We start from the raw sequence: 23,262 nt of genomic DNA on the forward strand, positions 1-23,262 counted from the left end.
ACATGGGTTCATGATTTGTAAAGAGGGAGAATATATTGAGGATATTATGAAGTTGAGTGATCTTATTATATCATCAATTTTATGTTTTTGGAAGCTAGCAAAGTCAGAAAAAACAGAATGGAAACATGCTTGGGTTAACTGTGAATTACAAACAAATGGGATATGGGAAAATGTTCTTGCTTCAGATCAAGTTAATTACTTGGGTTGTGTTCGAGCTTATAGGAATTTTGGTGACTCTATTGTCTCAGTGGATAATGCTTCTTTTGAGAAGTTGACTTTTAAGTCCACTGACTTCTCTAGTTTTGGAGCTAGACCCGAGTTAGTAAAGACACTCCAAGACTCGCATAGAAATTTGTTAACACTAAAAAGGAAACCATGGAACAAGTTACAAATTCAAGGCTCAACTCATCAAAATTGGAAACAAAGCAATTCAAATTCAAAGAAAAAGCAGTTTGGTTTTGATAGTTTTGATTAATTTTTTTCCCTTGTTTCTGATTTTTTGGGACAAAAATCTTTTGTGGGGGTGTATTGTTACATACTAAATAGTAAAGGGATTGGGATTGTAATAGTTGAATAGTTGAGGGTCTATTATGTTACATTGGTTAACCTGAGTGTACTTATACAATCCGATTAGTAAGAATGAACTATCGATGAATTGAGATTACTTCTTCTTCTCTTTATCGATCTTTTGCTTGATTACTGAATTGTTCGTAACATTGTTGGATTACAGCTATTGGAATCGATTGAAATTGCATCACAGCATACTCTCCCCAGTCGTCTTTGAAATAGCAACGAGTGTTCGGAAGAAGATGGATTTAATAATTTAATAATTATTATTTTATACTATTTCATTCATTCATTTTTATCCGGTAACCATTGGCTGGCTGTGGGAGTGGGTTCCTTAGTGGCACATGGGCCATGGCTGTGCTAAATTATTATTGACAATTGACTAGTTTTTTCTTTCTTCCTTTCAAGCTCCACTTAAGCTACTAGCCTTGCGTTCTGATCATCTAGTTTGCCAGATCTGGTTATGCTTCGATGTCTTTCATGAAATATTTTGATCACCTTAAAATTGACATGAAAGATGCAGCATCAGCCACCAACAACTTTGATCCCACCAAAGTGATCGGATGTGGTGGATTCCGGAAAGTGTATAAAGGAGACCTCCCTTTAATCACCGCTGCTTTTAAGAAACTAGATCGTAGGCTAGGGCAAGGGAACATTGAGTTTTGGAAGGAGGTCATGATGCTTTCCCGATACAAACACCAAAATCTCATCTCCCTTATGCACTATTGCATTGAGGGCGATGAGATGATCCTCGTGTACGAGTATGCCTCTCGTGGGAGCGTTGATCGATATCTATCTGACGCCGTTACTCTCACTTGGATCCAACGCCTAAAGATATGTCTCGGGGCTGCACGAGGGCTGCATTTCCTACATGATCCCAACAACACACAACAGAGAGTTCTTCATCGAGACATCAAAAGCGCAAACATTCTTTTGGATGACAACTGGACCGCCAAAGTTTCAGATTTTGGACTGTCCAAAGTTGGCCCTGCCAACCAAGCACATACATTTCTTCTCTCCCATGGTGTTGGCACACTCGGGTATTGTGATCCGTTGTATTTGGAATTGGGTTTCCTGTCAAAAGAGTCTGATGTCTACTCTTTTGGAGTGGTGTTGTTTGAAATTTTGTGTGGGAGATCATGCACTGAGTATCATAATGGAGTGCTGACTAAAATTTTGGTGCCTGAGTGGCGACGATGCTACGACAACAAGAGGTTAGATGAGATTATTCTTCCTGATCTGAGAAACCAAATGGATCCAGGTTCTTTGGAATCATTTTCAGGCATTGCCTATCAGTGTATGAAGAAAGCTCGTGAAGATCGGCCAACGATGGCTGAGATCGTTAAAAAACTTGAGTTTTCACTCAAGCAACAAGTAATCTTACTTTCTGTTGTTTTCTAAAAGCTTCCTATTCTTTAATATTGAATAACTAAAAGATAAAAACATTTTTTTTACAGGAGATTCTTGAAAATCGTAAACAGGGAGTGGATTTCCCGGAACATTTAGCTGATGATTTGGGTTCGGATTCAGATTTGGATTTGGATTCGACTATGGGTCTTGTTCAAAGTGAGGCCTCTGCGGGCATGTTTATAAACTGGCAGAGGGGTGACTCACTTGGAAGCGGTTCGCTTGGCACTGTTTACGAATGTTATAACGAGTAAGTGAATATCGCTGCAAATGCACGACTTTGTACTTTGATATGTTATATAGTTTTTTCTATCTGTAGTATCGAATACGATTTTTTGTATGTATTTTTTGCTGATTCTGTATCCCAACGACGTAATAGAAGTGATTATCTAGAAGTCCAAAATATCCTTCCTGAACTTGATGGTCTCTAATTTCGCACTGACCTAGGAATTAGGTTGGCCCACTGTCTTACAATCGCTAGTTTTTGTATTGTAATCTCTTTTTGAAACCATAGTTATTAAAAGCGTTGCACTTTGGCGCCTAGGCGATTTTTAAGGCGAAGTCGTTGGCCCACCGACTACATTGACTGAAGTCGCAATTTCAGGAGAAAAATCGGCAATTCACTATGCTCTTGATTTCCTTTTAACTTGATTTTATTTGATTTTTTTTTGATTTATCACTTAAACAACTTACCTAAATTCATTGATTAATAAAATTAGCTCCAATCTCTCTCTCTAAGATTTGTAAATGTTGTTTACGATTATGTTGTTACTTCAGTTAATGATGATGAAGATGCATGATGAAGATGCTTTGTTTTTATGTTTTTTAATTTTAATTATGAACCAACTTGTGTTATTTGTTTTAATGCTGTGTGAATTGAAGTAACATACTTTATGTCATCTTTTGTTCATTTATGTAATAATAATTTACAGCTAGATCCATGACATTCCATTACAAATTATTTTTTCAATTTTTTTTATTTAAGTGCGCAGGGCCGCACTTTTTTTGCACCTAGCGACTAGGCCTTTGGAGAGGCCTAAGCGCCTAACGCATTTGATAACTATGTTTGAAACCTAGTTCTATAGAACATGCACCAAAATAAATCTTCCTTGGTCTACAACTTGCAAGAGGTTTGCAACAAATATGTCCGAATGTCTTGGAGGTTATGGGTTTTTTCTAGGATAAACACTCTGTTTTCATCCCAGCATCACCCTTATGCAACTATATAAAGGAAATAACTAAGAGTTAAAAGTGGCAATAAATAAAATTTAACTAAGTTATAGGCAAGTAGTAGATTCTTCACAGTCTAGCCTATATTTGTATAAGGAGTTGATGTGCCTAGTTGGAACTATATGTTTTGGCTCAAAGGGGCTGTTTTTTTAATATGACTTGTGTTTTTGTTTGCAGATTTGGTTATTTTTTCGCTGTAAAAGAGCTTTCTTTGCTTGACAAAGGAAGCCAGGGAAAGCAGAGCATTATTCAACTTGAACATGTGAATTATAAATTTTCATCATTTCTTCTCGCTATATAAACAGGTTTATATCCATCAAATCCTCGGTTTGCGTACGCTAAGCTATTTTTTTTGTCCTTTTATTTCAGGAAATATCATTATTAAGTAAGCTTGATCATGAAAACATAGTTCGATATCTCGGAACAGACAAGGTATTCATTTTCCCTCGCAAGGTCTTTCTTTGAGACAACTGTCAGGAACTTGAGGCTTTGATTAAGATCTACTGTTTTAGAAAAATGTTGTTTTGATTTACTTGTTAAAATTAAGGTGTTTGGATGTTTTCTTGATAAATTAAGGTGTTAGATATTTCTTACCGGAGCTCTCATGTGTCTCCTTTAAACATTACCAAATCTTCTCAACTTGTGAATTCTGAGAACATTCACAAATGGTCAAGTGATTAAATGATGAGAGGATAGAAATCATACATTCAAACACTAACGCTCCATGCCAAACCCTAGGTGAGTTCCCCTAGGGATGTTGACTCACGAAATGAACACGCCTAACCTAATACGATGACTAGGTCCTTATATCTGTAGAGTCGGGTTTCTCCAACAAGCCGCCTCTTGTCAAACCCACTTCTCCTTCACCCAAGACAAGTAATCTTCACCAAGGAGAACCCAAGTAGTCCGACACAACTAATATATCCGGGATAACTTATCCCGGACACATAAAGCACCATCTGTGTCAAATTAGTTGGTCTGGGTCAACTTGTTCATGCGCGAGGACAACATTGAACACAGTTAGTTAATAATAAGCGTCAGTCACATACTTTTGGTCTAACAGTATCTCTTACGGCACACGGACACTTGTTTTAGCGTTTTGATACATATCCCTAGTTGTCTTTATATGCCTCCGCACGCCCTTCTTCGTTAAAAGACTGTCCTAGATCACTCGTGTAGGCACACTGCCGTAGGTTATGAAATGGTTGTATCAAATGTCTACTATAAAAGATTAGTAACCGAATTTGTATTTCACTTAGATAATAAACTAAAGGCATAACTGTTATCAGCTACAGCAAACTAGATACTGTAATGTTATTTGTGTAAACATCATTTGTATATCTGATCATACTTAGCATATGTAAATAAACATTAGTACTTAGGTTATTGTTATAATTATCATTGTAACATAAGTAGTTGTCGGTTAATATTGTTATAAACAGATGACGGTTATATTGACAGTTATTACAGTTGATTATAACTATCATAACCGTTTTGTTTGTTGACAGTTAACCGCCAAAATCCTTGTGTATATAAGGGTGAGGTCCGACACCCTTTGTTCGGCACCAAGATATTTACATTAATCAATAAATATCCATTTCGTTTCCTTTCATTATCAAATACTTTTGTGCTTCTGATTTCCAACATCTGGTATCAGAGCCACTACGATCATCACTACAAATCCGTAAATCTTATCAAACAACATGGAAGGATCTTTCAGAAGCAGGAATCACAGAATTAGAGACATTGAGAAACGTCTATGTTATTATTGCAGGGAGACTGGTCACAAAGTCCGACATTGCAAACTCAAAGAACAAGATGAAGCCACATCTCTAATCCGAGACACAATCAATATGGGGATACAAGATCAGTATGCGATGAACAATCATACTGATGAATACATTGTATCAGTAACTGACCAAGGATCCTGGTCAGGAATATGGTATGTTAATATAAACATACGAAATCACTTTGCAAATGATTTATCCCAATTTGATAAAATAATGACATCATTTGGGGTAGAAAGTCGTATAAAAAAATCCGAAATTTTGTTTATACGTGGAGTTGGGCAAGTTTCACTTAATCTGAATGGAAAATTGTTATTTTTTGAAAGTGTGTTCTATGTTCCAGACTCTGGTAAAAATGTTTTTAGTTTGGAACAATTAAGATTACAAGGTTTTAAGATTAAGTTTGAGGGACACAAATGCAAAATTGATCCCATGTTTGAAAAAGAAAAGGATTTTTCAAATGATCCTTATCAAGAAACAAGAATGAATCGTTTTGAAAAGAATAAAGTGATCTTAGGAAAAGATAATGAATATGCATCCTTTAAAAAATCTTATTTGAATTCATATTTTCAAGAACTCTCTTTGAATAACTCGTCCCAAAATGAATCACTTTGGTTACGTTTGATTATTGAAGCGGTAGAGTTTAACTCTTTTAATGACTGTATAACACTTCTTGATTTAATCGATAGTATAGATGATCTTTACAAATATAAAGATCAACTATCCACAAAGTTTTTGCAAATGTTAGATTGGTTTTTTAATTTTTATTTAAAACTCTCAAAACCGATTCCTCCATTGATGGACTGCAACAAAAAAATTGATTTACTTGATCTATTCATCGCGGTCAAGAAAGAAGGAGGGGCAAAACACGTAAGTGAATATAATCTTTGGACACTTATAGCCAAAGAATTGGGATTAGAATACTCTGATGATATGTGGGTAAAGGATGTCTACTTAAATTATCTTGATGCGATGGAATGGAATTACAACATTACATGTGCTGCAAGAGAAAGAAGAAATAATATATCTCATGACGGAAAACAAGTTGGAAAACAAGGCGGAACTTCTAATGAATCTCAACCTTTGTCAACAACACCTGATGAACAATCAGATTATGCATTATATCTCAATGGTGACTGGAATGCAGCAAAACGTATACTCAAGAGACGAAGATTCAATTTTTCTGGAGCTACAAAAGCTGTTGAAGAAGCAATCCAAAGTCTGCCCACTTACAAGACCTCTCCTTAATTTATGATGTTTAGGGGAGTATGTTATTAGTGTAAACATCATTTGTATATCTTATCATACTTAGCATATGTAAATAAACATTAGTACTTAGGTTATTGTTATTATTATCATTGTAACATAAGTAGTTGTCGGTTAATATTGTTATAAACAGATGACGGTTATATTGACAGTTATTACAGTTGATTATAACTGTCATAACCGTTTTGTTTGTTGACAGTTAACCGCCAAAATCCTTGTGTATATAAGGGTGAGGGCCGACACCCTTTGTTCGGCACCAAGATATTTACATTAATCAATAAATATACATTTCGTTTCTTTTCATTATCAAATACTTTTGTGCTTCTGATTTCCAACATGTAAATCCATAAAACGAATTTAAGTAACAAAATAAATTTTTAACTAAAATATTTAGGAGTTTTTATCCATTAGAAACACACTTTAGGAGATTATTTTAAGTTTTCCCTTCAACACTTCTTTACATTGCAGACAAAACATAACCCAAAGTAATGCATTTATAAGCAATTGAGTTAACATGGCCACCTTGTACAGTTTAACTTATCGAACTGATTTTACTTAGGCCACATTCTTTATTAATCAAGGAATGCATGTTAACTTGAAATAATATTACAGACTCCACCTGTAAAACCCTTTCTAAACAAACCTATCTTTACCTTATCCTTCTCGCCACACGGGTACATGTTAACTTGAAATAATATTGTAGGATGATGGCAAGCTATATATCTTTCTCGAGCTCGTAACTAGAGGTTCACTGGCAACGCTCTACCAAAAGTATGAATTACGGGATCCCCAAATTTCTGCATACACTAGGCAGATTTTGCATGGCTTGAAGTACTTGCATGAACAACAGGTGGTTAATAGGTAAACCTTGTTCCATTTTGGTGCATTGTAAAAAATTCTGTTATCATTTTATAGTTTTACTTTTATTACAGGTTCTAGGGATCTCAAATGTGCTAATATATTGATTGATGCGAGTGGTTCCGTGAAGCTTGCAGATTTTGGACTGGCAATGGTGAGTAAAACACAAAGTTTTTGTTCATCCTTGTCATTTTTTGTTCAATTGATTAGTTTCGAACGATTAGTTACATATACATGGACTATCTACAGGCAACTTCATTGATCGATACTAAATCTAGCAAAGGGCCTCCATATTGGATTACGGCACCTGAGGTTACTTCTATTCTTTTATATGACCTTTTTTCTTTGGTTGTATGAGTGTATATATCTGATGGTCTCAACTAGGACACATTTATTTATGGGTCGATTTAAAGCATACAGTTTTTAACTCATTTTATTGAAAAAAAATCTAAGTATTGTGCCGTAATCATATATAACTACAATATGAGTTGAATATTAGATGTCCAAAAACTAGACAAATTAATAAGTGTTTAAAAGCAACTAACCCGGCCTGGCCTCTTTTGAGCTGTACCAGAAATCCTCATGCTTTCACCAGTATGAAACTGTTTTCGCCCCTTACACAACCCTGTCTTGTGCTCTTGTTATAGGTCCGGTTATCGGTTTAGTATTTTGATCCTTATCCTATTTTGGTGCTCGGTCCGGTTAATAACCAGTTAAGTATTGCCTCCATTTTTCGTGGAGATAAGGTGACCCAAGTATTTCACTTCAAGCTGTGGTCAGACCGAACCCCGCCCTACCAACACTCCACCACTTTTAACTTCTTTCTGCATCTGTTTTCTATAGATTTGGTCAGAAGGGATGCTATATATCTACTTAGACCATCTGTTGCGGTCTAACACCCGTGCCACGTTGCCTTTAGCTAAAACGAGCACCGCACCGCACCGCGATGGTTAAAAAGGAGCGACATCCCTTTAATGGGTGCTAGAGAGATCGAAGAGGGGCGAGGCCCATTGAACCTAAATCAATCATTCATTGGTTTTTTAATATACAATTTTTTTTAAACCACAACATGATAGTTAAAGGGTAGATTACCAACATGGCAGTGACGTGGCAGGGTGTTATTACACTATGTCCCACAATTGAAAACTTGGGAGAGTTGATCCTTGTACTATTGGATGCTTTCTGTTGTATGTTTTGCATTAAAAACTTATTTTCGTGCATCCTCAGGTTGTTAATAATCGAGCACTTGCAGCTGACATATGGAGCCTTGGTTGCACTGTGTTAGAGGTGTTTACAAGGAAAGTTCCGTACTCCAATTTGGAAGGGGTATGCATCTAAATCTCATTATTATAGTTGTTAAAAGGGTCACTAAATTGTCCGAGATACTTGAAAACATCTTGTAAGTGTTACCTATGCCGGGAAAAAAGTCAGGTCGGGTAGTGAGTTGGTATCATTTAAAAACTCTAAAAAAGTTAAGAACTTTTAGGAACTCTAAACAACCTAACATTTTTTTAATTTTTTTTATATATTAACATTATTGAAGAGTAGTTTTATCCATAGTTATTAAAAGTGCTAGGCGCACTCAAGGCGCATAGATCTCGCCTAGGGCCTAGGCGCAAAGCAAAAAAAAAGCGAGGGCCTAAGGAAAAAAAACGCACTTAAATGAAAAAAAAAATAAAAATATGTTATGTATTAGAAAAATAATACTATTATTCATATATAAAAAGCAAAAGCTATTATGTAATACACATAAAATTTAAAAATTAAATAATAAGTTAAAAAATTTTATAATATATAGATTAGGAAGCTAAAAAGATTCACAAAACCTTCAAATATTATTTTAATAGTTCAATAACAAATAGTATTAAATTAAACATTTATTTAAAATTAACACAATCATTATTTATAAAAAAGCAATCTTAAGATTATTGTAGCACACTAGAAATAGCAGCAGAGCTGCAAAGTGCATAGCTACAATATTACTTTATGATATAAAACAAAATAAACTTGTTGCAGTTTTTCTATACTTTAAACCCATGCACAGAAAATGAGAACACCAAAAAGGCTCCCCCGCTTCCTTTCAGGTAATTTTTCTCCATTTCAGGCCGGAATTTACAGGTTTTAGCCGGAATCTGATCAGAAATTTCAGATTTTAGCCTAAATCTGACCGAAAGCACGGCTCGACCACCACCAGGCGCTTTACATGCTCTGCGCCTTAATTTAGCGCCTAGGCGTGCGCCCGGTGTGCTTTTAATAACTATGGTTTTATTATATTTTATATAAAAATTTTTGATTACATATATTAATCACAAGTTTACATATGTGTAAAAGTTACGTACTAACAAATTTACATAGGTGTAAATCAAAACATAGATATGTAGAAAAACTAATTTTCAAAATTGTAATCGTAATATATATATAAAACATGTTAAAGCTACACTCAAATAACATTAACATACAAAACTTTTTATAAAAACGTTAGGTTTCAAAGGTTCCTTCAAGTTCTTAAATAATTTAACAGTTCTGTAATGATACTCATCCTATACACACACACACACAGAGACACACAAGGAGAGAATCAATACAAAACTGATCGTTAGAGAGAAAACTTAAAAACTCCTAAAGAATTATTTTTAGTTAAAAATAAAAAAAATATTTTCAAATTTCCGTTGTTGCCATTATTCTTGTATTTTGTTACTCTTCACTCGGAAAAAATAAAAAAAGAGACGTTGTAATGCACATACGTATTATTGTGCGATACTGTTGTATGACACATGTGTATTACTATGTAATTTTATGTTCAAAAGTGTTTAATTGTGTATTGTATATGTGTAGTAGTATTGTATAATATGCAAAAAAAAATATAAAAAAAATAAAATAAAAGTCGATGTAGTGCGCATGTACATTAATGTTCAGAAGTTGAACTTATTTTTATGGCCATTAGTGGTGTGTAGAGCGGTGGGACCCAGATTCAGTAGACTCGTTTTGAGGTGTTTTACACGCGAGTTTTATAAGAGTGGCCCATTATGATCCATTATATAATTGAACTATACTCAGTTTAATTTGTTGTCTAATTTAAGTAGACCCAAATGAACTCGATCATATGCAATTTTATTTTACCCAAATCAGTTTTCTTTCTACCCACATCCAAAAGTTGTTTGTAAATGTCACACCCTCAAAATCCACTAACGGAGTTTTACCGTCAGAGGGTGTGAACTAACAGGATCGGAATCATTAGTTATAATCAAACCATAAAACAAAGTTTCAAAACCATGAAAACGTTTACGAGTAATCAAATGCGGAAGCGTAAAACCATAGCAGACAATGTTACGTCACGCAGGACGACTTAAAACCCAATGATAATAGTTTAAAAATAAGTTTGCATAGTTAAAAGTGTTTCAAGCAATGCATGATCCTAAACCGCGCGCCCGCCTCGGCTACCTGAGAATAACATACTAAAAGTGTCAACACAAGGTTGGTGAGTTCACAAGTTTATATAAAAATAAAGCGTTTAGCGTTTGCGTTCAGCGTTTTGCGTTACAGCGTTTTGCGTTACAGCGTTTTGCGTTACCAGATAGTGTTATGTCAATTATATATCTATAGGTAGCTAGCCTATAAAACAAGTATTACTAAGTGTTCGACACCGAAGCTGACTGTTTATCATTTGCCTTGCCACCAGGTCATCCAGACCATGGTATGTGTTTAGCCAAGATTACACCCACTCGACCTCCAGTCGAGTTTAGCGTTGGGTGGGGTTTGTCAAACCCAGTAGTACTACTCAACAATGACTCGCTATTATCCAATATTAAACGGTTCGATGTGAATGAAGGACTTTAGTTAACGCGTTTGCCACTTAGTCTTTACAAGTGATATATAATCTATATTAACAAATTCTTAAATGCGTTTCGGAGTATGTTATCTCCCCCAAGTGAAAAGCGTTTAAAAAGTTTAAAAGGGGAAAGTGAAACTCACTGTTTGCGAAGTATTCCCAAAATAATTCACCAAGATGCGCGTCACAGAAAAACTCTCTCTAGCGTTCTAAAACAACAAAGAGATTTTTCTAAGTGTCGGAATATTATCGAGTCTCCAGACCCGGCACATAATACCTATGCACATAACATGTTTCGTGTTTCGTTTGTGAATCGTGTGTGACTCTAACCAATGTATTTGTGATACGTTACATGTGTAAGCAATTATATACATGTTATGTATTTATAAAGTACATCACTAACAATTACTCCCCGTAAGGGCAATTTGGTCAACACATAACAATTATATAGCAATTATTCCCCACGAGGGCAATTTGGTCAAATTATGACAATCAATTAGCAATTATTCCCCGCAAGGGCAATTTGGTCAAAACATAACAATTATATAGCAAGTATCATGTTTCATGTATTTTTACAACATTCAGCAGCTAGTTTCACCGAGACAGAAATTCTACTTGAAAGATTGTACTATCTCACCGATCATAGCATCACAATTAATTTACCAAAAATCATCACAAAAGAATATATGTCTTAGGTTTCCAGAACATATTTTATTATATTTTTATTCCACATAGGTTTCTCACAATCATCAAATCATTACAGCAAACTCATAACAGTCAAATTCATGTGCAACAGAATGTTATTTGAAATTCCCGTTAAACGAAAAATCCAATAAATGCAAGACCACTTGGGTTAGGTTTCTAACTCAATAAGTCAACTTCCAGAAGTGGAACCAACCCAATTGGTCTCGTAGTTCATGAGATATAACATTTACAAAACAACCTAACAGCAGGTCTAACAACTCAGCTTTGCACAACGTTTTTGTAAAATCATAAAAGTTAACCTTTACTTGTCCAAAAATTACAAGTTTGGACTTTATGAAAACTAGACTCAACAAAGTACCCTGTAGTGTTAACAACCTCAACCAATTTTCAAATTAACATTTATTTACAGTCGTCTAAACATAACTTACAATCTGTCCAGTACCAGTTTTGACCTTTAATCACAATTAAATCGTTTGACCAACCAAAACACCTCCAAATTTGGCGTGGTTGGACTTTCTGAAAACTAGACTCAGAGTACTACCTTGTAGACTCATAATTTGCTCAGTTTGCTTTTATATTCAACAAGTTACACATCATTCAATCTTAACAATCACTGCTGTCAAAAACTCAGCAAGCCTAAACAATCATCTAACATGCATCCTAAGCATACGACATAACCCAAAACATGTAATACACATAATTAATCATAGAAAATCAGTAGCAACCCTCTAGGGTTTACAAACAATCAACGATTCATCAATCTTTCACCGTTCAAAATCACATATGATCCTCAATATCAACAACCAATACATAATCAATCATAAGAACACTTAATATGATATTCAATAGTTAGGGTTTCATATTTATACCTTAAAACGCAGAAATAAACCAAGGGAAACGTGAGGGGTGCTTAGAAACGAGTGTAGGATGCTCCGATTATGACGAACAATATCAAAACGAGGTGATATGTGGGTGTGTGTGAGCTGCCAATCGCAAAGATGAGGGGTAAAGGGGCTGCCGGTCGCGATCGGGGTAGAGGGAAAGGAAAAGAAAAGTGAGTTAGGGTTTATGTTTAGTATTATTTATAATAATAATATGTTACACTCAAGTCCCTCAACTTTCGATTGTTGCTTTTCTAGCTTAACTAACTAGTTCTAGTACATTGAGTTAACGTTTATAACGATGTTATCACATAACACATAAGTCTAACACATAATTATCACATAATTATTGTTTTGACGTTTTTCGTTTATTCACCAATCATTTGCGTCAACTCGTTTGCGTTTCGGTGCAATTCCCGAAAGACTACACATGTAGTAAGTGTTAAGCGTCATTTAAACCCTAGTTTAAATGTAATGAAGTGTGCGTTATAGATTCAATGATCTTAAGTTTGAATTGACGGAGTTGAGTTAACGGAGTTAACCTGAAATTGACGATTGTCACATCATTCCCATGTTAAAGAATTTTCGTCCCGAAAATTTGAGTCAAGTCGTGATGAGTGTCTGAAAAAGTAAGAAAAATTTTCAGTTTGTCATATCATCCCCTAGTAGAAAGAAATTTCGTCCCGAAATTTAATTCATACCTCCGGTGATTTCTGACGGTTTGCCGGGTTTCGCGGTTTTTTGTGTTTTGTTAGCCCTTCAAAAAGGTGAGGATACTTTTTCATCATTTGATCCTCGCATTCCCACGTGAACTCCGGTCCACGTCTCGAGTTCCAACGAATCTTAACGATTGGAATTTTGCTGTGCTTGAGCGTTTTGGTTTCCCATTCCAAAACCTCGACTGGTTCCTCAATGAAACGTAACTGTTCATCAACTTGCAGTTCCTCCAAAGGGACTACTTGGGTTTCATCGGATAAGCATTTCTTCAAATTGGACACGTGAAAAACATTGTGTACGCCACTGAGTTCCGTTGGTAGGTCCAGTCGGTACGCCACCGGACCAATGCGCTCAGTTATTCGATAAGGACCAACGTATCGTGGGTTGAGTTTGTTTCGCTTACCAAAGCGAACCACACCTTTCCAAGGTGAGACTTTAAGTAACACTTGGTCATTCACTTGAAATTCGAGAGGCTTTCGGCGCTTGTCGGCGTAACTCTTTTGGCGATCTCGTGCTGCTGCCATGCGATTTCGGATTTGAACAATCTTTTCCGAAGTTTCGAGTACCAGTTCTGGACCAGTGATTTGGCTGTCACCCACCTCTGCCCAGCAGAGTGGTGATCGACACTTCCGTCCGTACAGCGCTTCAAACGGCGCTGCTTTAATACTTGCGTGGTAGCTGTTGTTATACGAAAACTCTACCAAAGGTAAGTGAGGTTCCCAACTTTTTCCGAAATCCAATACGCATGCACGCAACATATCCTCCAGGGTCTGAATAGTTCGTTCACTTTGCCCATCCGTCTGAGGATGGTATGCTGTGCTCATATCAAGACGGGTGCCGAGTGCGCTTTGCAGCGACTTCCAAAAGTCGAAGTGAAACGAGAATCTCGATCAGAAATGATTGAGACAGGCACTCCGTGTCTAGATACCACTTCTTTCATGTAAACACGAGTCAGTCTTTCCATTTTGTCCGATCCCTTAATCGCTAAGAAGTGTGCAGACTTAGTCAACCGGTCAATGATCACCCAGATGGTATCGCATCCCATCGGTGTCTTAGGTAAACCCGTAATAAAATCCATTGAGATGTGTTCCCATTTCCACATTGGGAGTTCCGGTTGTTGCAGTAGACCAGATGGAATCTGGTATTCTACTTTGACTCGGGCGCAAGTCAAGCATTTGCTCACGTAGGTGGCAATGTCGGCTTTCATGTTCGGCCACCAGTAAAGTGCCTTTAAATCATGATACATTTTATCTGAGCCAGGGTGGATAGAATATCGGGACTTGTGTGCTTCGTCCATCACCAGAGTTCTCAACTCTCTGTACCGTGGAACCCAAATCCGGTTCTCAAAATATCGGACCCCGTCCGATCTGGTTTCAAGTTGCTTGTCATGCCCCGCATGAGTTCCGATGGAAGATTATCATCTTTCAAAGCTTCGAGTTGCGCCTCGCGAATCTGGTCAGGTAAGTTGGCATGAATCGTGAGTTGCAATGCTCGCACTCGTCTGGGTTTATCTGTTTCTTTCCTGCTGAGGGCGTCGGCCACTACATTGGCCTTGCCAGGGTGGTACTTGATGGCACAATCATAATCCTTAAGCAGCTCGACCCAACGACGCTGTCGCATGCTCAGCTCCTTCTGATCGTAGATATGTTGGAGACTCTTGTGGTCGGTGTAAATGGTAAACTTGGTACCGTACAAGTAATGCCTCCATATCTTAAGGGCAAACACCACAGCTCCGAGTTCCAAATCATGGGTCGTGTAGTTCTTCTCGTGAATCCGTAGTTGTCGAGAGGCATAGGCTATAACCTTCTTGAGTTGCATCAGCACACAACCGAGACCTTGTATCGATGCGTCACAGTGTACCTCAAAATTTTCCGTTCCCTCAGGGAGGGCTAGAATAGGGGCGCTACAGAGTTTGGTTTTCAACAATTGAAAAGCGGATTCTTGCGCGTCACCCCAATTGTACTTTGTGCCTTTGTGAGTCAAAGCGGTGAGGGGTTGAGCAATCTTTGAAAATCCCTCGATGAAACGTCGGTAGTAGCCGGCCAGTCCTAGGAATTGCCGCACCTCAGTCGGAGTCTTAGGTGCTTCCCAGTTTTTGATGGCCTCTACCTTACCGGGATCGACATGGATACTATTCTCGTTGATCACATGTCCTAAAAAGTGAACCTCGCGAAGCCAAAACTCACATTTCGAGAGTTTAGCATACAGTTGTTCCTTCTTCAATAATTCCAGAATTACCCTTAAGTGTTCTTCATGGTCAGCTTCGTTCTTGGAGTAGACGAGAATGTCATCAATGAAAACAATCACAAACTTGTCGAGGTACACCTTGCATACTCGATTCATGAGATCCATAAATACGGCTGGTGCGTTGGTTAGTCCAAAAGGCATAACCGAAAACTCGTAGTGACCATACCGTGTTCTGAATGCCGTCTTTGAGATATCTTCTTCGCGCACTCTTAGTTGGTGATAACCAGATCGCAGATCGATCTTCGAGTAGTAACTCGATCATTGAAGCTGGTCAAACAAATCATCAATTCGGGGTAAAGGATAACGGTTCTTGACCGTCACCTTGTTCAACTCTCGGTAGTCGATACACATGCGAAAAGTCCCGTCCTTCTTTCGGACAAACAAGACAGGGGCTCCCCATGGCGATGAGCTAGGTCGGATAAAACCCTTATCCAACAAATCTTGCAACTGAGTGGACAACTCCTGAAGCTCCGCCGGTGCGAGCCGATACGGGGCTCGTGCTATGGGTGCTGCACCGGGGGTCAACTCGATTTGGAATTCGACTTGTCGTACAGGAGGGAGTCCGGGCAAATCCTCCGGGAAAACTTCCGGAAAATCTCGCACAATTGGTATATCTTCAATTCGCTTCTCCTCCGCGGGTTTTTCAACAATCTGCGCCAAAATTGCCGGATGACCCTTTCGTAGTTACTTCTGCGCCTTCATAAGGGTAATGACGCTGGTGGTCATGCCGCTTCTCTCACCTCGGATCGAAATGATCTCGCCGGAAGGAGTAGTAATATGGACTATCTTGTCGTGACATATAATCTCCGCTCGATTCTCGGATAACCAGTCCATGCCGACCACGACATCGAAACTACTAAGCGTAAAAGGAATAAGGTCGATATCAAAGACATGACCTGACAGTTTTAACTTACATCCCGCAAGTACATGCGTCGTTACTATAGTCTTACCGTCAGCTAATTCAACAGGAAACTTAGCATCTAACGGAGTTGGAGTTAAGTCTAAGAGTTGGCTAAAGGCTTTCGACACAAAACTCCTATCAGCTCCAGTGTCAAACAATACAGAAGCAAAACAATCGTTCACAGGGAACTTACCAGTCACCACGTACGGATCATTGCGGGCTTGACCCGACCCAATAACGAAAGCTCTTCCTTTGCCATTGCTTCCACCACTACTGCCACTTCCGTTACCTCCGTTGTTGTCGTTCTGTTTCAGCTTGGGACAATCTTTCCTGAAATGACCTTCCTGTCCACATTCGAAACATCCCTTCGTCGTCATAGGTGGTTTAGGAGCACCCTTTTACCACAAGGTCTCCTCTACATTCCTTCGCCTGGTGACCCATCTTTCCGAATCTCTAACACTTGACACGGTCACACGGGCCAACATGATGATAGTTGCACGTATTGCACTTTGGATATTTCTCAGCATATCCACTCGAACCTTTCGTTGTTATTGTTGTTGTGATTCTGATTGTTAAAGCTCCGAGTGAATTCGGGCTTACGGTAGTGTTGTTGCTGTGGGAGGTTCGAGGATGAGGATCTGGTGTTGTCAAACTTTCTTTTTCCACTGCTCGGGTTGCTGTTGCTGTTGTTGTTATTACTCGGGTTGTCACGGGCTTTCGCGGTTGAACCCCTAGGTGGTAACGCACCTTGGGTCACAGCTTGATCCGTCAGTTTGTGAGCTAAACGGATCGCCTGTTGAATCGTGGCTGGTCTGGAAGACGTCACCATGCCCTGAATCTGCGGTGCTAACCCATCAATATACATTTCAATCCTCTTACTCGGCGGATCTACCATCCGCGGACACATCACTGCTAACTCGTGAGAACGAGTAGTGTAGGCTTCGATTTCTGAGCCCACCATCTTCAGTGACCAAAATTCTGACTCTAACTTCGAAATCTCCTCTCTCGGACAGTACTCCTCTCGCATCATGTTCTTGAACTCCTCCCAGTTCATCGCGTTAGCCAGTTCCAATCCAAGGATCTGCACGTTCGAATTCCACCAAGTGAGGGCAGAATCCTCCAGTGTTCCAGCAGCGAATTTGACCCTACTGGCAGGGGGACAATTACACATCTCAAATGCCGACTCGGCCTTCTCAGCCCAACGCAGGAAGCCTATAGCTCCCTCGGTGCCCTTAAACGTACTGGGCTTGCTGTCAAGGTAATTCTTGAAAGTACACGTTCCAGTTGGACCTCCAGCTTGGTTCTAAACATGTGCGGCTAGAGCGGCTGCCGCGTGGTCATTCAGCAGAGTTTGGAGTTCTGCTGCAGTCAGGTTGATGTTACCACGTCCGTGTCCAGCGTTTCTTCCATCTAGGTGTTATCATCCTTAGATGTCATCGTCTGAGGACACCTCTGAGTGTGCCTCCTCCTCCGCCGGTTCTTCCTCCGGTTCTTCTTCAGGTTCCTCCTCGGGATCTTCCTCGGGATCCTCCTCAGGCTCCCCTTCGGGATCTTCTTCGGGTTCCTCTATAGGCTCTGTCTCAGGTTCTGCCTCAGGCTCTGCCTCAGGTTCTGCTGCGTTCTGAGCAATTTGCATTTGTAACACATCGCAACGCTCTAAAGCCATCTCGGTTCGGGTCCTTGCTACTTGGAGTTGCTCTTGCAAGTCTATCATCTCGGCTTGCATCTTTCTCATAATTTTCATCTGTTGATCACTAGACTCTCGCATTTCCTTCATTACCGCTGCCATGCGGGCAATCTCCTACTTAGTCTCGGTTCCGTCTTTTAACAGTCCGGAAACGTTTGCTCTCGTATAGCGCATGTAACCCACATCACGCTCCAAACATGAAACAACAGCTGCGAGAACTCGCTCTACAGGTTCGGTTATGGGTGGTAGGGTGTTGGGATAAGCAGGGTGGTTCGGGTGAGGTAACGGGGGAACTTGTTCGCGATAGACCATACGCCTAATCATGTTAGGGTACCAATCCCAGCTAACGTCGTTTTCGTATATGCCTCCGGATAGGCGGTACCTCTTCGGTGCGGGAGCTTCGAGTTCCGGGACTACTCGGGGTGGCGATGCGGTAGGTAACTGCGGTTCCTTCCCGTGAGCATGAGTCATCGGATCAGATGAGGATGAGGGTGGCGTCGACATCCCTACAGGTAAGCCGTGTATGCGCGCGTATGAGTGAAAGAGGTAAAGAGATAAGACTACAAGACTACACAAACCTATGCAGTGCATATCATTATAACTAATGGGTCGTCGCGGTTATAGTCTAGTATGCATGCAGCTTCTAGTTCGCTATAACCAATGGCTCTGATACCAATCTGTCACACCCTCAAAATCCACTAACGGAGTTTTACCGTCAGAGGGTGTGAACTAACAGGATCGGAATCATTAGTTATAATCAAACCGTAAAACAAAGTTTCAAAACCATGAAAGCGTTTACGAGTAATCAAATGCGGAAGCGTAAAACCATAGCAGACAATGTTACGTCACGCAGGACGACTTAAAACCCAATGATAATAGTTTAAAAATAAGTTTGCATAGTTAAAAGTGTTTCAAGCAATGCATGATCCTAAACCGCGCGCCCGCCTCGGCTACCTGAGAATAACATACTAAAAGTGTCAACACAAGGTTGGTGAGTTCACAAGTTTATATAAAAATAAAGCGTTTAGCGTTTGCGTTCAGCGTTTTGCGTTACAGCGTTTTGCGTTACAGCGTTTTGCGTTACCAGATAGTGTTATGTCAATTATATATCTATAGGTAGCTAGCCTATAAAACAAGTATTACTAAGTGTTCGACACCGAAGCTGACTGTTTATCATTTGCCTTGCCACCAGGTCATCCAGACCATGGTATGTGTTTAGCCAAGATTACACCCACTCGACCTCCAGTCGAGTTTAGCGTTGGGTGGGGTTTGTCAAACCCAGTAGTACTACTCAACAATGACTCGCTATTATCCAATATTAAACGGTTCGATGTGAATGAAGGACTTTAGTTAACGCGTTTGCCACTTAGTCTTTACAAGTGATATATAATCTATATTAACAAAATCTTAAATGCGTTTCGGAGTATGTTATCTCCCCCAAGTGAAAAGCGTTTAAAAAGTTTAAAAGGGGAAAGTGAAACTCACTGTTTGCGAAGTATTCCCAAAATAATTCACCAAGATGCGCGTCACAGAAAAACTCTCTCTAGCGTTCTAAAACAACAAAGAGATTTTTCTAAGTGTCGGAATATTATCGAGTCTCCAGACCCGGCACATAATACCTATGCACATAACATGTTTCGTGTTTCGTTTGTGAATCGTGTGTGACTCTAACCAATGTATTTGTGATACGTTACATGTGTAAGCAATTATATACATGTCATGTATTTATAAAGTACATCACTAACAATTACTCCCCGTAAGGGCAATTTGGTCAACACATAACAATTATATAGCAATTATTCCCCACGAGGGCAATTTGGTCAAATTATGACAATCAATTAGCAATTATTCCCCGCAAGGGCAATTTGGTCAAAACATAACAATTATATAGCAAGTATCATGTTTCATGTATTTTTACAACATTCAGCAGCTAGTTTCACCGAGACAGAAATTCTACTTGAAAGATTGTACTATCTCACCGATCATAGCATCACAATTAATTTACCAAAAATCATCACAAAAGAATATATGTCTTAGGTTTCCAGAACATATTTTATTATATTTTTATTCCACATAGGTTTCTCACAATCATCAAATCATTACAGCAAACTCATAACAGTCAAATTCATGTGCAACAGAATGTTATTTGAAATTCCCGTTAAACGAAAAATCCAATAAATGCAAGACCACTTGGGTTAGGTTTCTAACTCAATAAGTCAACTTCCAGAAGTGGAACCAACCCAATTGGTCTCGTAGTTCATGAGATATAACATTTACAAAACAACCTAACAGCAGGTCTAACAACTCAGCTTTGCACAACGTTTTTGTAAAATCATAAAAGTTAACCTTTACTTGTCCAAAAATTACAAGTTTGGACTTTATGAAAACTAGACTCAACAAAGTACCCTGTAGTGTTAACAACCTCAACCAATTTTCACATTAACATTTATTTACAGTCGTCTAAACATAACTTACAATCTGTCCAGTATCAGTTTTGACCTTTAATCACAATTAAATCGTTTGACCAACCAAAACACCTCCAAATTTGGCGTGGTTGGACTTTCTGAAAACTAGATTCAGAGTACTACCTTGTAGACTCATAATTTGCTCAGTTTGCTTTTATATTCAACAAGTTACACATCATTCAATCTTAACAATCACTGCTGTCAAAAACTCAGCAAGCCTAAACAATCATCTAACATGCATCCTAAGCATACGACATAACCCAAAACATGTAATACACATAATTAATCATAGAAAATCAGTAGCAACCCTCTAGGGTTTACAAACAATCAACGATTCATCAATCTTTCACCGTTCAAAATCACATATGATCCTCAATATCAACAACCAATACATAATCAATCATAAGAACACTTAATATGATATTCAATAGTTAGGGTTTCATATTTATACCTTAAAACGCAGAAATAAACCAAGGGAAACGTGAGGGGTGCTTAGAAACGAGTGTAGGATGCTCCGATTATGACGAACAATATCAAAACGAGGTGATATGTGGGTGTGTGTGAGCTGCCAATCGCAAAGATGAGGGGTAAAGGGGCTGCCGGTCGCGATCGGGGTAGAGGGAAAGGAAAAGAAAAGTGAGTTAGGGTTTATGTTTAGTATTATTTATAATAATAATAATATGTTACACTCAAGTCCCTCAACTTTCGATTGTTGCTTTTCTAGCTTAACTAACTAGTTCTAGTACATTGAGTTAACGTTTATAACGATGTTATCACATAACACATAAGTCTAACACATAATTATCACATAATTATTGTTTTGACGTTTTTCGTTTATTCACCAATCATTTGCGTCAACTCGTTTGCGTTTCGGTGCAATTCCCGAAAGACTACACATGTAGTAAGTGTTAAGCGTCATTTAAACCCTAGTTTAAATGTAATGAAGTGTGCGTTATAGATTCAATGATCTTAAGTTTGAATTGACGGAGTTGAGTTAACGGAGTTAACCTGAAATTGACGATTGTCACAGTAAACCCCGTTTCTAAATTCTGAATTTTTGTATCACAATCAATTTTAAAATGCACATCCAAATGATCTTCTTTGTCATGTAACCCGTCTTGTTTGTAGTAGCTTATGTGAATGCATATTGAGGAAAACAAATTTGATTTGCAGATGCAGGCATTGTTTTGTATCAGCAGAGGCGAACCTCTTCCAATTCCTAACACATTGTCTACAGAAGCCCGGGATTTCATACTTAAATGTTTGCAAGTCAATCCAGATGACCGCCCAACCGCCGCCCAACTACTCGAGCACCCTTTTTTGAAGGGATGAGATCTCATAAACTCAGCCCTTGCTTCTTAATCCTATAGTGTGTTGTAGTCGATTTTCATTACCTCCCATAGTAACAATTCTCTTCTCTAAATTTCATTTTAACTAGTTGAAATGACAACCATTTGAATGTTGTGAATAATAATAGCTTCCTATGATAACCATTTTAAGCTTCTTCAGCTTGAGTCAGTTGGATCAATTTCTGACATCAAACAATACAATCATCTCCATACTTGATTGGTTCTTCCTAGTAGCTTTAATGTAGTCATTAGAGATAGCAAGATATGTCGGTTTGATAATGGATGAAAACGGGTCATTCTTTTGGTACCGTTAGCAATGTGCCCGTTTGGCTAGCAAACACTTCTTGTCCACCTGTAATGCCTTTAAAATAAGTAAAGATGGCTTAATTATGGTTAAGAAAACAATAAATGGCAATGATGATCTAAATCTTTGAATGAATTGGTCATTCTTCATTACATGTAGCAAACTCAATTGGCTTTCTGGTCTATTGAGGTGATCGTTTAAGGCTTCGGATATTATGGTCTTAGTTCGAAACTTGATTCATGAAATATTTCCTACAGTAGCTATAACATGGATGTTGATAATTGAAAGAGCACAACTAGATTTGTGTTGTACTTTTGTGATGCTTTGATCAAATGTAACAATATAAATAATCCGCAATAGCTCTTTCATCATGTGAAGTTGAATTCATGGTAGTTGCTTTAGCTTCATGTCAAGCCTTATGGTTACACATATTGTTTGAAGACTTGATTGGTTGGAAACAAGAAAAGGTTACATTGTTTGTGGATAGCATGTGAGCAACAAGGATTGCTTGAAGACTTGAGTGGATGAAAACAAGAAAAGGTGACACTCTTTGTGGATAACATGTCAGCAACAACACTAAAGAAAATCTAGTATTTCATGGAAGAGGAAAACATATAGGTACAAAATGCCACTTTATATGAGAATGCGTGGAGTAGCAACAAATAGAAGTGGAGCATATAACCAGTGAGGAACAGAAGGTGGATATACTCACAAAGGCACAAGCAATTAATAATCAAATTTCTACATATGCGCGGAGTGTTAAGGACCTCGCAATACAAGATCGAGATTCAGTGGGTGGATTGTCAGTTAATCCTGGTTTCTTTAAGCTTATTAAGGATTAGTTAAACTTTGTTAGAAACTCAGTTAGTATAGTTAGTGCCTAATGTATAATTAATAGGTAGTTTTGTACGGCCCTAAACCCGATAGCCCTACTTTAACGTCAGATTTACTCATAAATACAGTTCCTACAAATCAGAGTTAATTAAACTTTCACGGAATATAAACCTTTCATTAAATATTACATATTACTTTGTAAACATGCCTTAACAACATTCTTGTCTT

General features: G+C 38.3%; 1 protein-coding gene across 1 annotated transcript; it reads left to right on the forward strand.

The window, feature by feature from the left end:
• The first annotated feature begins 1,009 nt into the window (after nucleotides 1–1,009).
• On the forward strand, nucleotides 1,010–22,106 carry LOC143565744 (receptor-like protein kinase ANXUR1). Its single transcript, XM_077052618.1, has 9 exons — nucleotides 1,010–1,941; nucleotides 2,025–2,224; nucleotides 3,382–3,466; nucleotides 3,574–3,636; nucleotides 6,961–7,118; nucleotides 7,197–7,269; nucleotides 7,365–7,427; nucleotides 8,343–8,441; nucleotides 21,721–22,106. The coding sequence occupies exons 1-9, from the start codon at nucleotides 1,039–1,041 to the stop codon at nucleotides 21,877–21,879; spliced, it is 1,803 nt and encodes a 600-aa protein (XP_076908733.1). The 5' UTR covers nucleotides 1,010–1,038; the 3' UTR covers nucleotides 21,880–22,106.
• The last annotated feature ends 1,156 nt before the right edge of the window (nucleotides 22,107–23,262 follow it).

The sequence above is a fragment of the Bidens hawaiensis genome, unplaced genomic scaffold (genome assembly GCF_021521415.1).
Source record: "Bidens hawaiensis isolate Kalapana, Puna unplaced genomic scaffold, B.hawaiensis_p1.1 tig00022516_1, whole genome shotgun sequence".
NCBI lineage: Eukaryota > Viridiplantae > Streptophyta > Magnoliopsida > Asterales > Asteraceae > Bidens > Bidens hawaiensis.

What these genes read in the sequence shown, in the direction of transcription:
- LOC143565744 (XM_077052618.1), top strand. Translation starts at nt 1,039, where the DNA reads ATGTCTTTCATGAAATATTTTGATCACCTTAAAATTGACATGAAAGAT. An exon ending in GTTTACGAATGTTATAACGA is followed by an intron (nt 2,225 to 3,381) that starts GTAAGTGAATAT and finishes TTTTGTTTGCAG; the next exon opens with ATTTGGTTATTTTTTCGCTG. An exon ending in GATATCTCGGAACAGACAAG is followed by an intron (nt 3,637 to 6,960) that starts GTATTCATTTTC and finishes ATAATATTGTAG; the next exon opens with GATGATGGCAAGCTATATAT.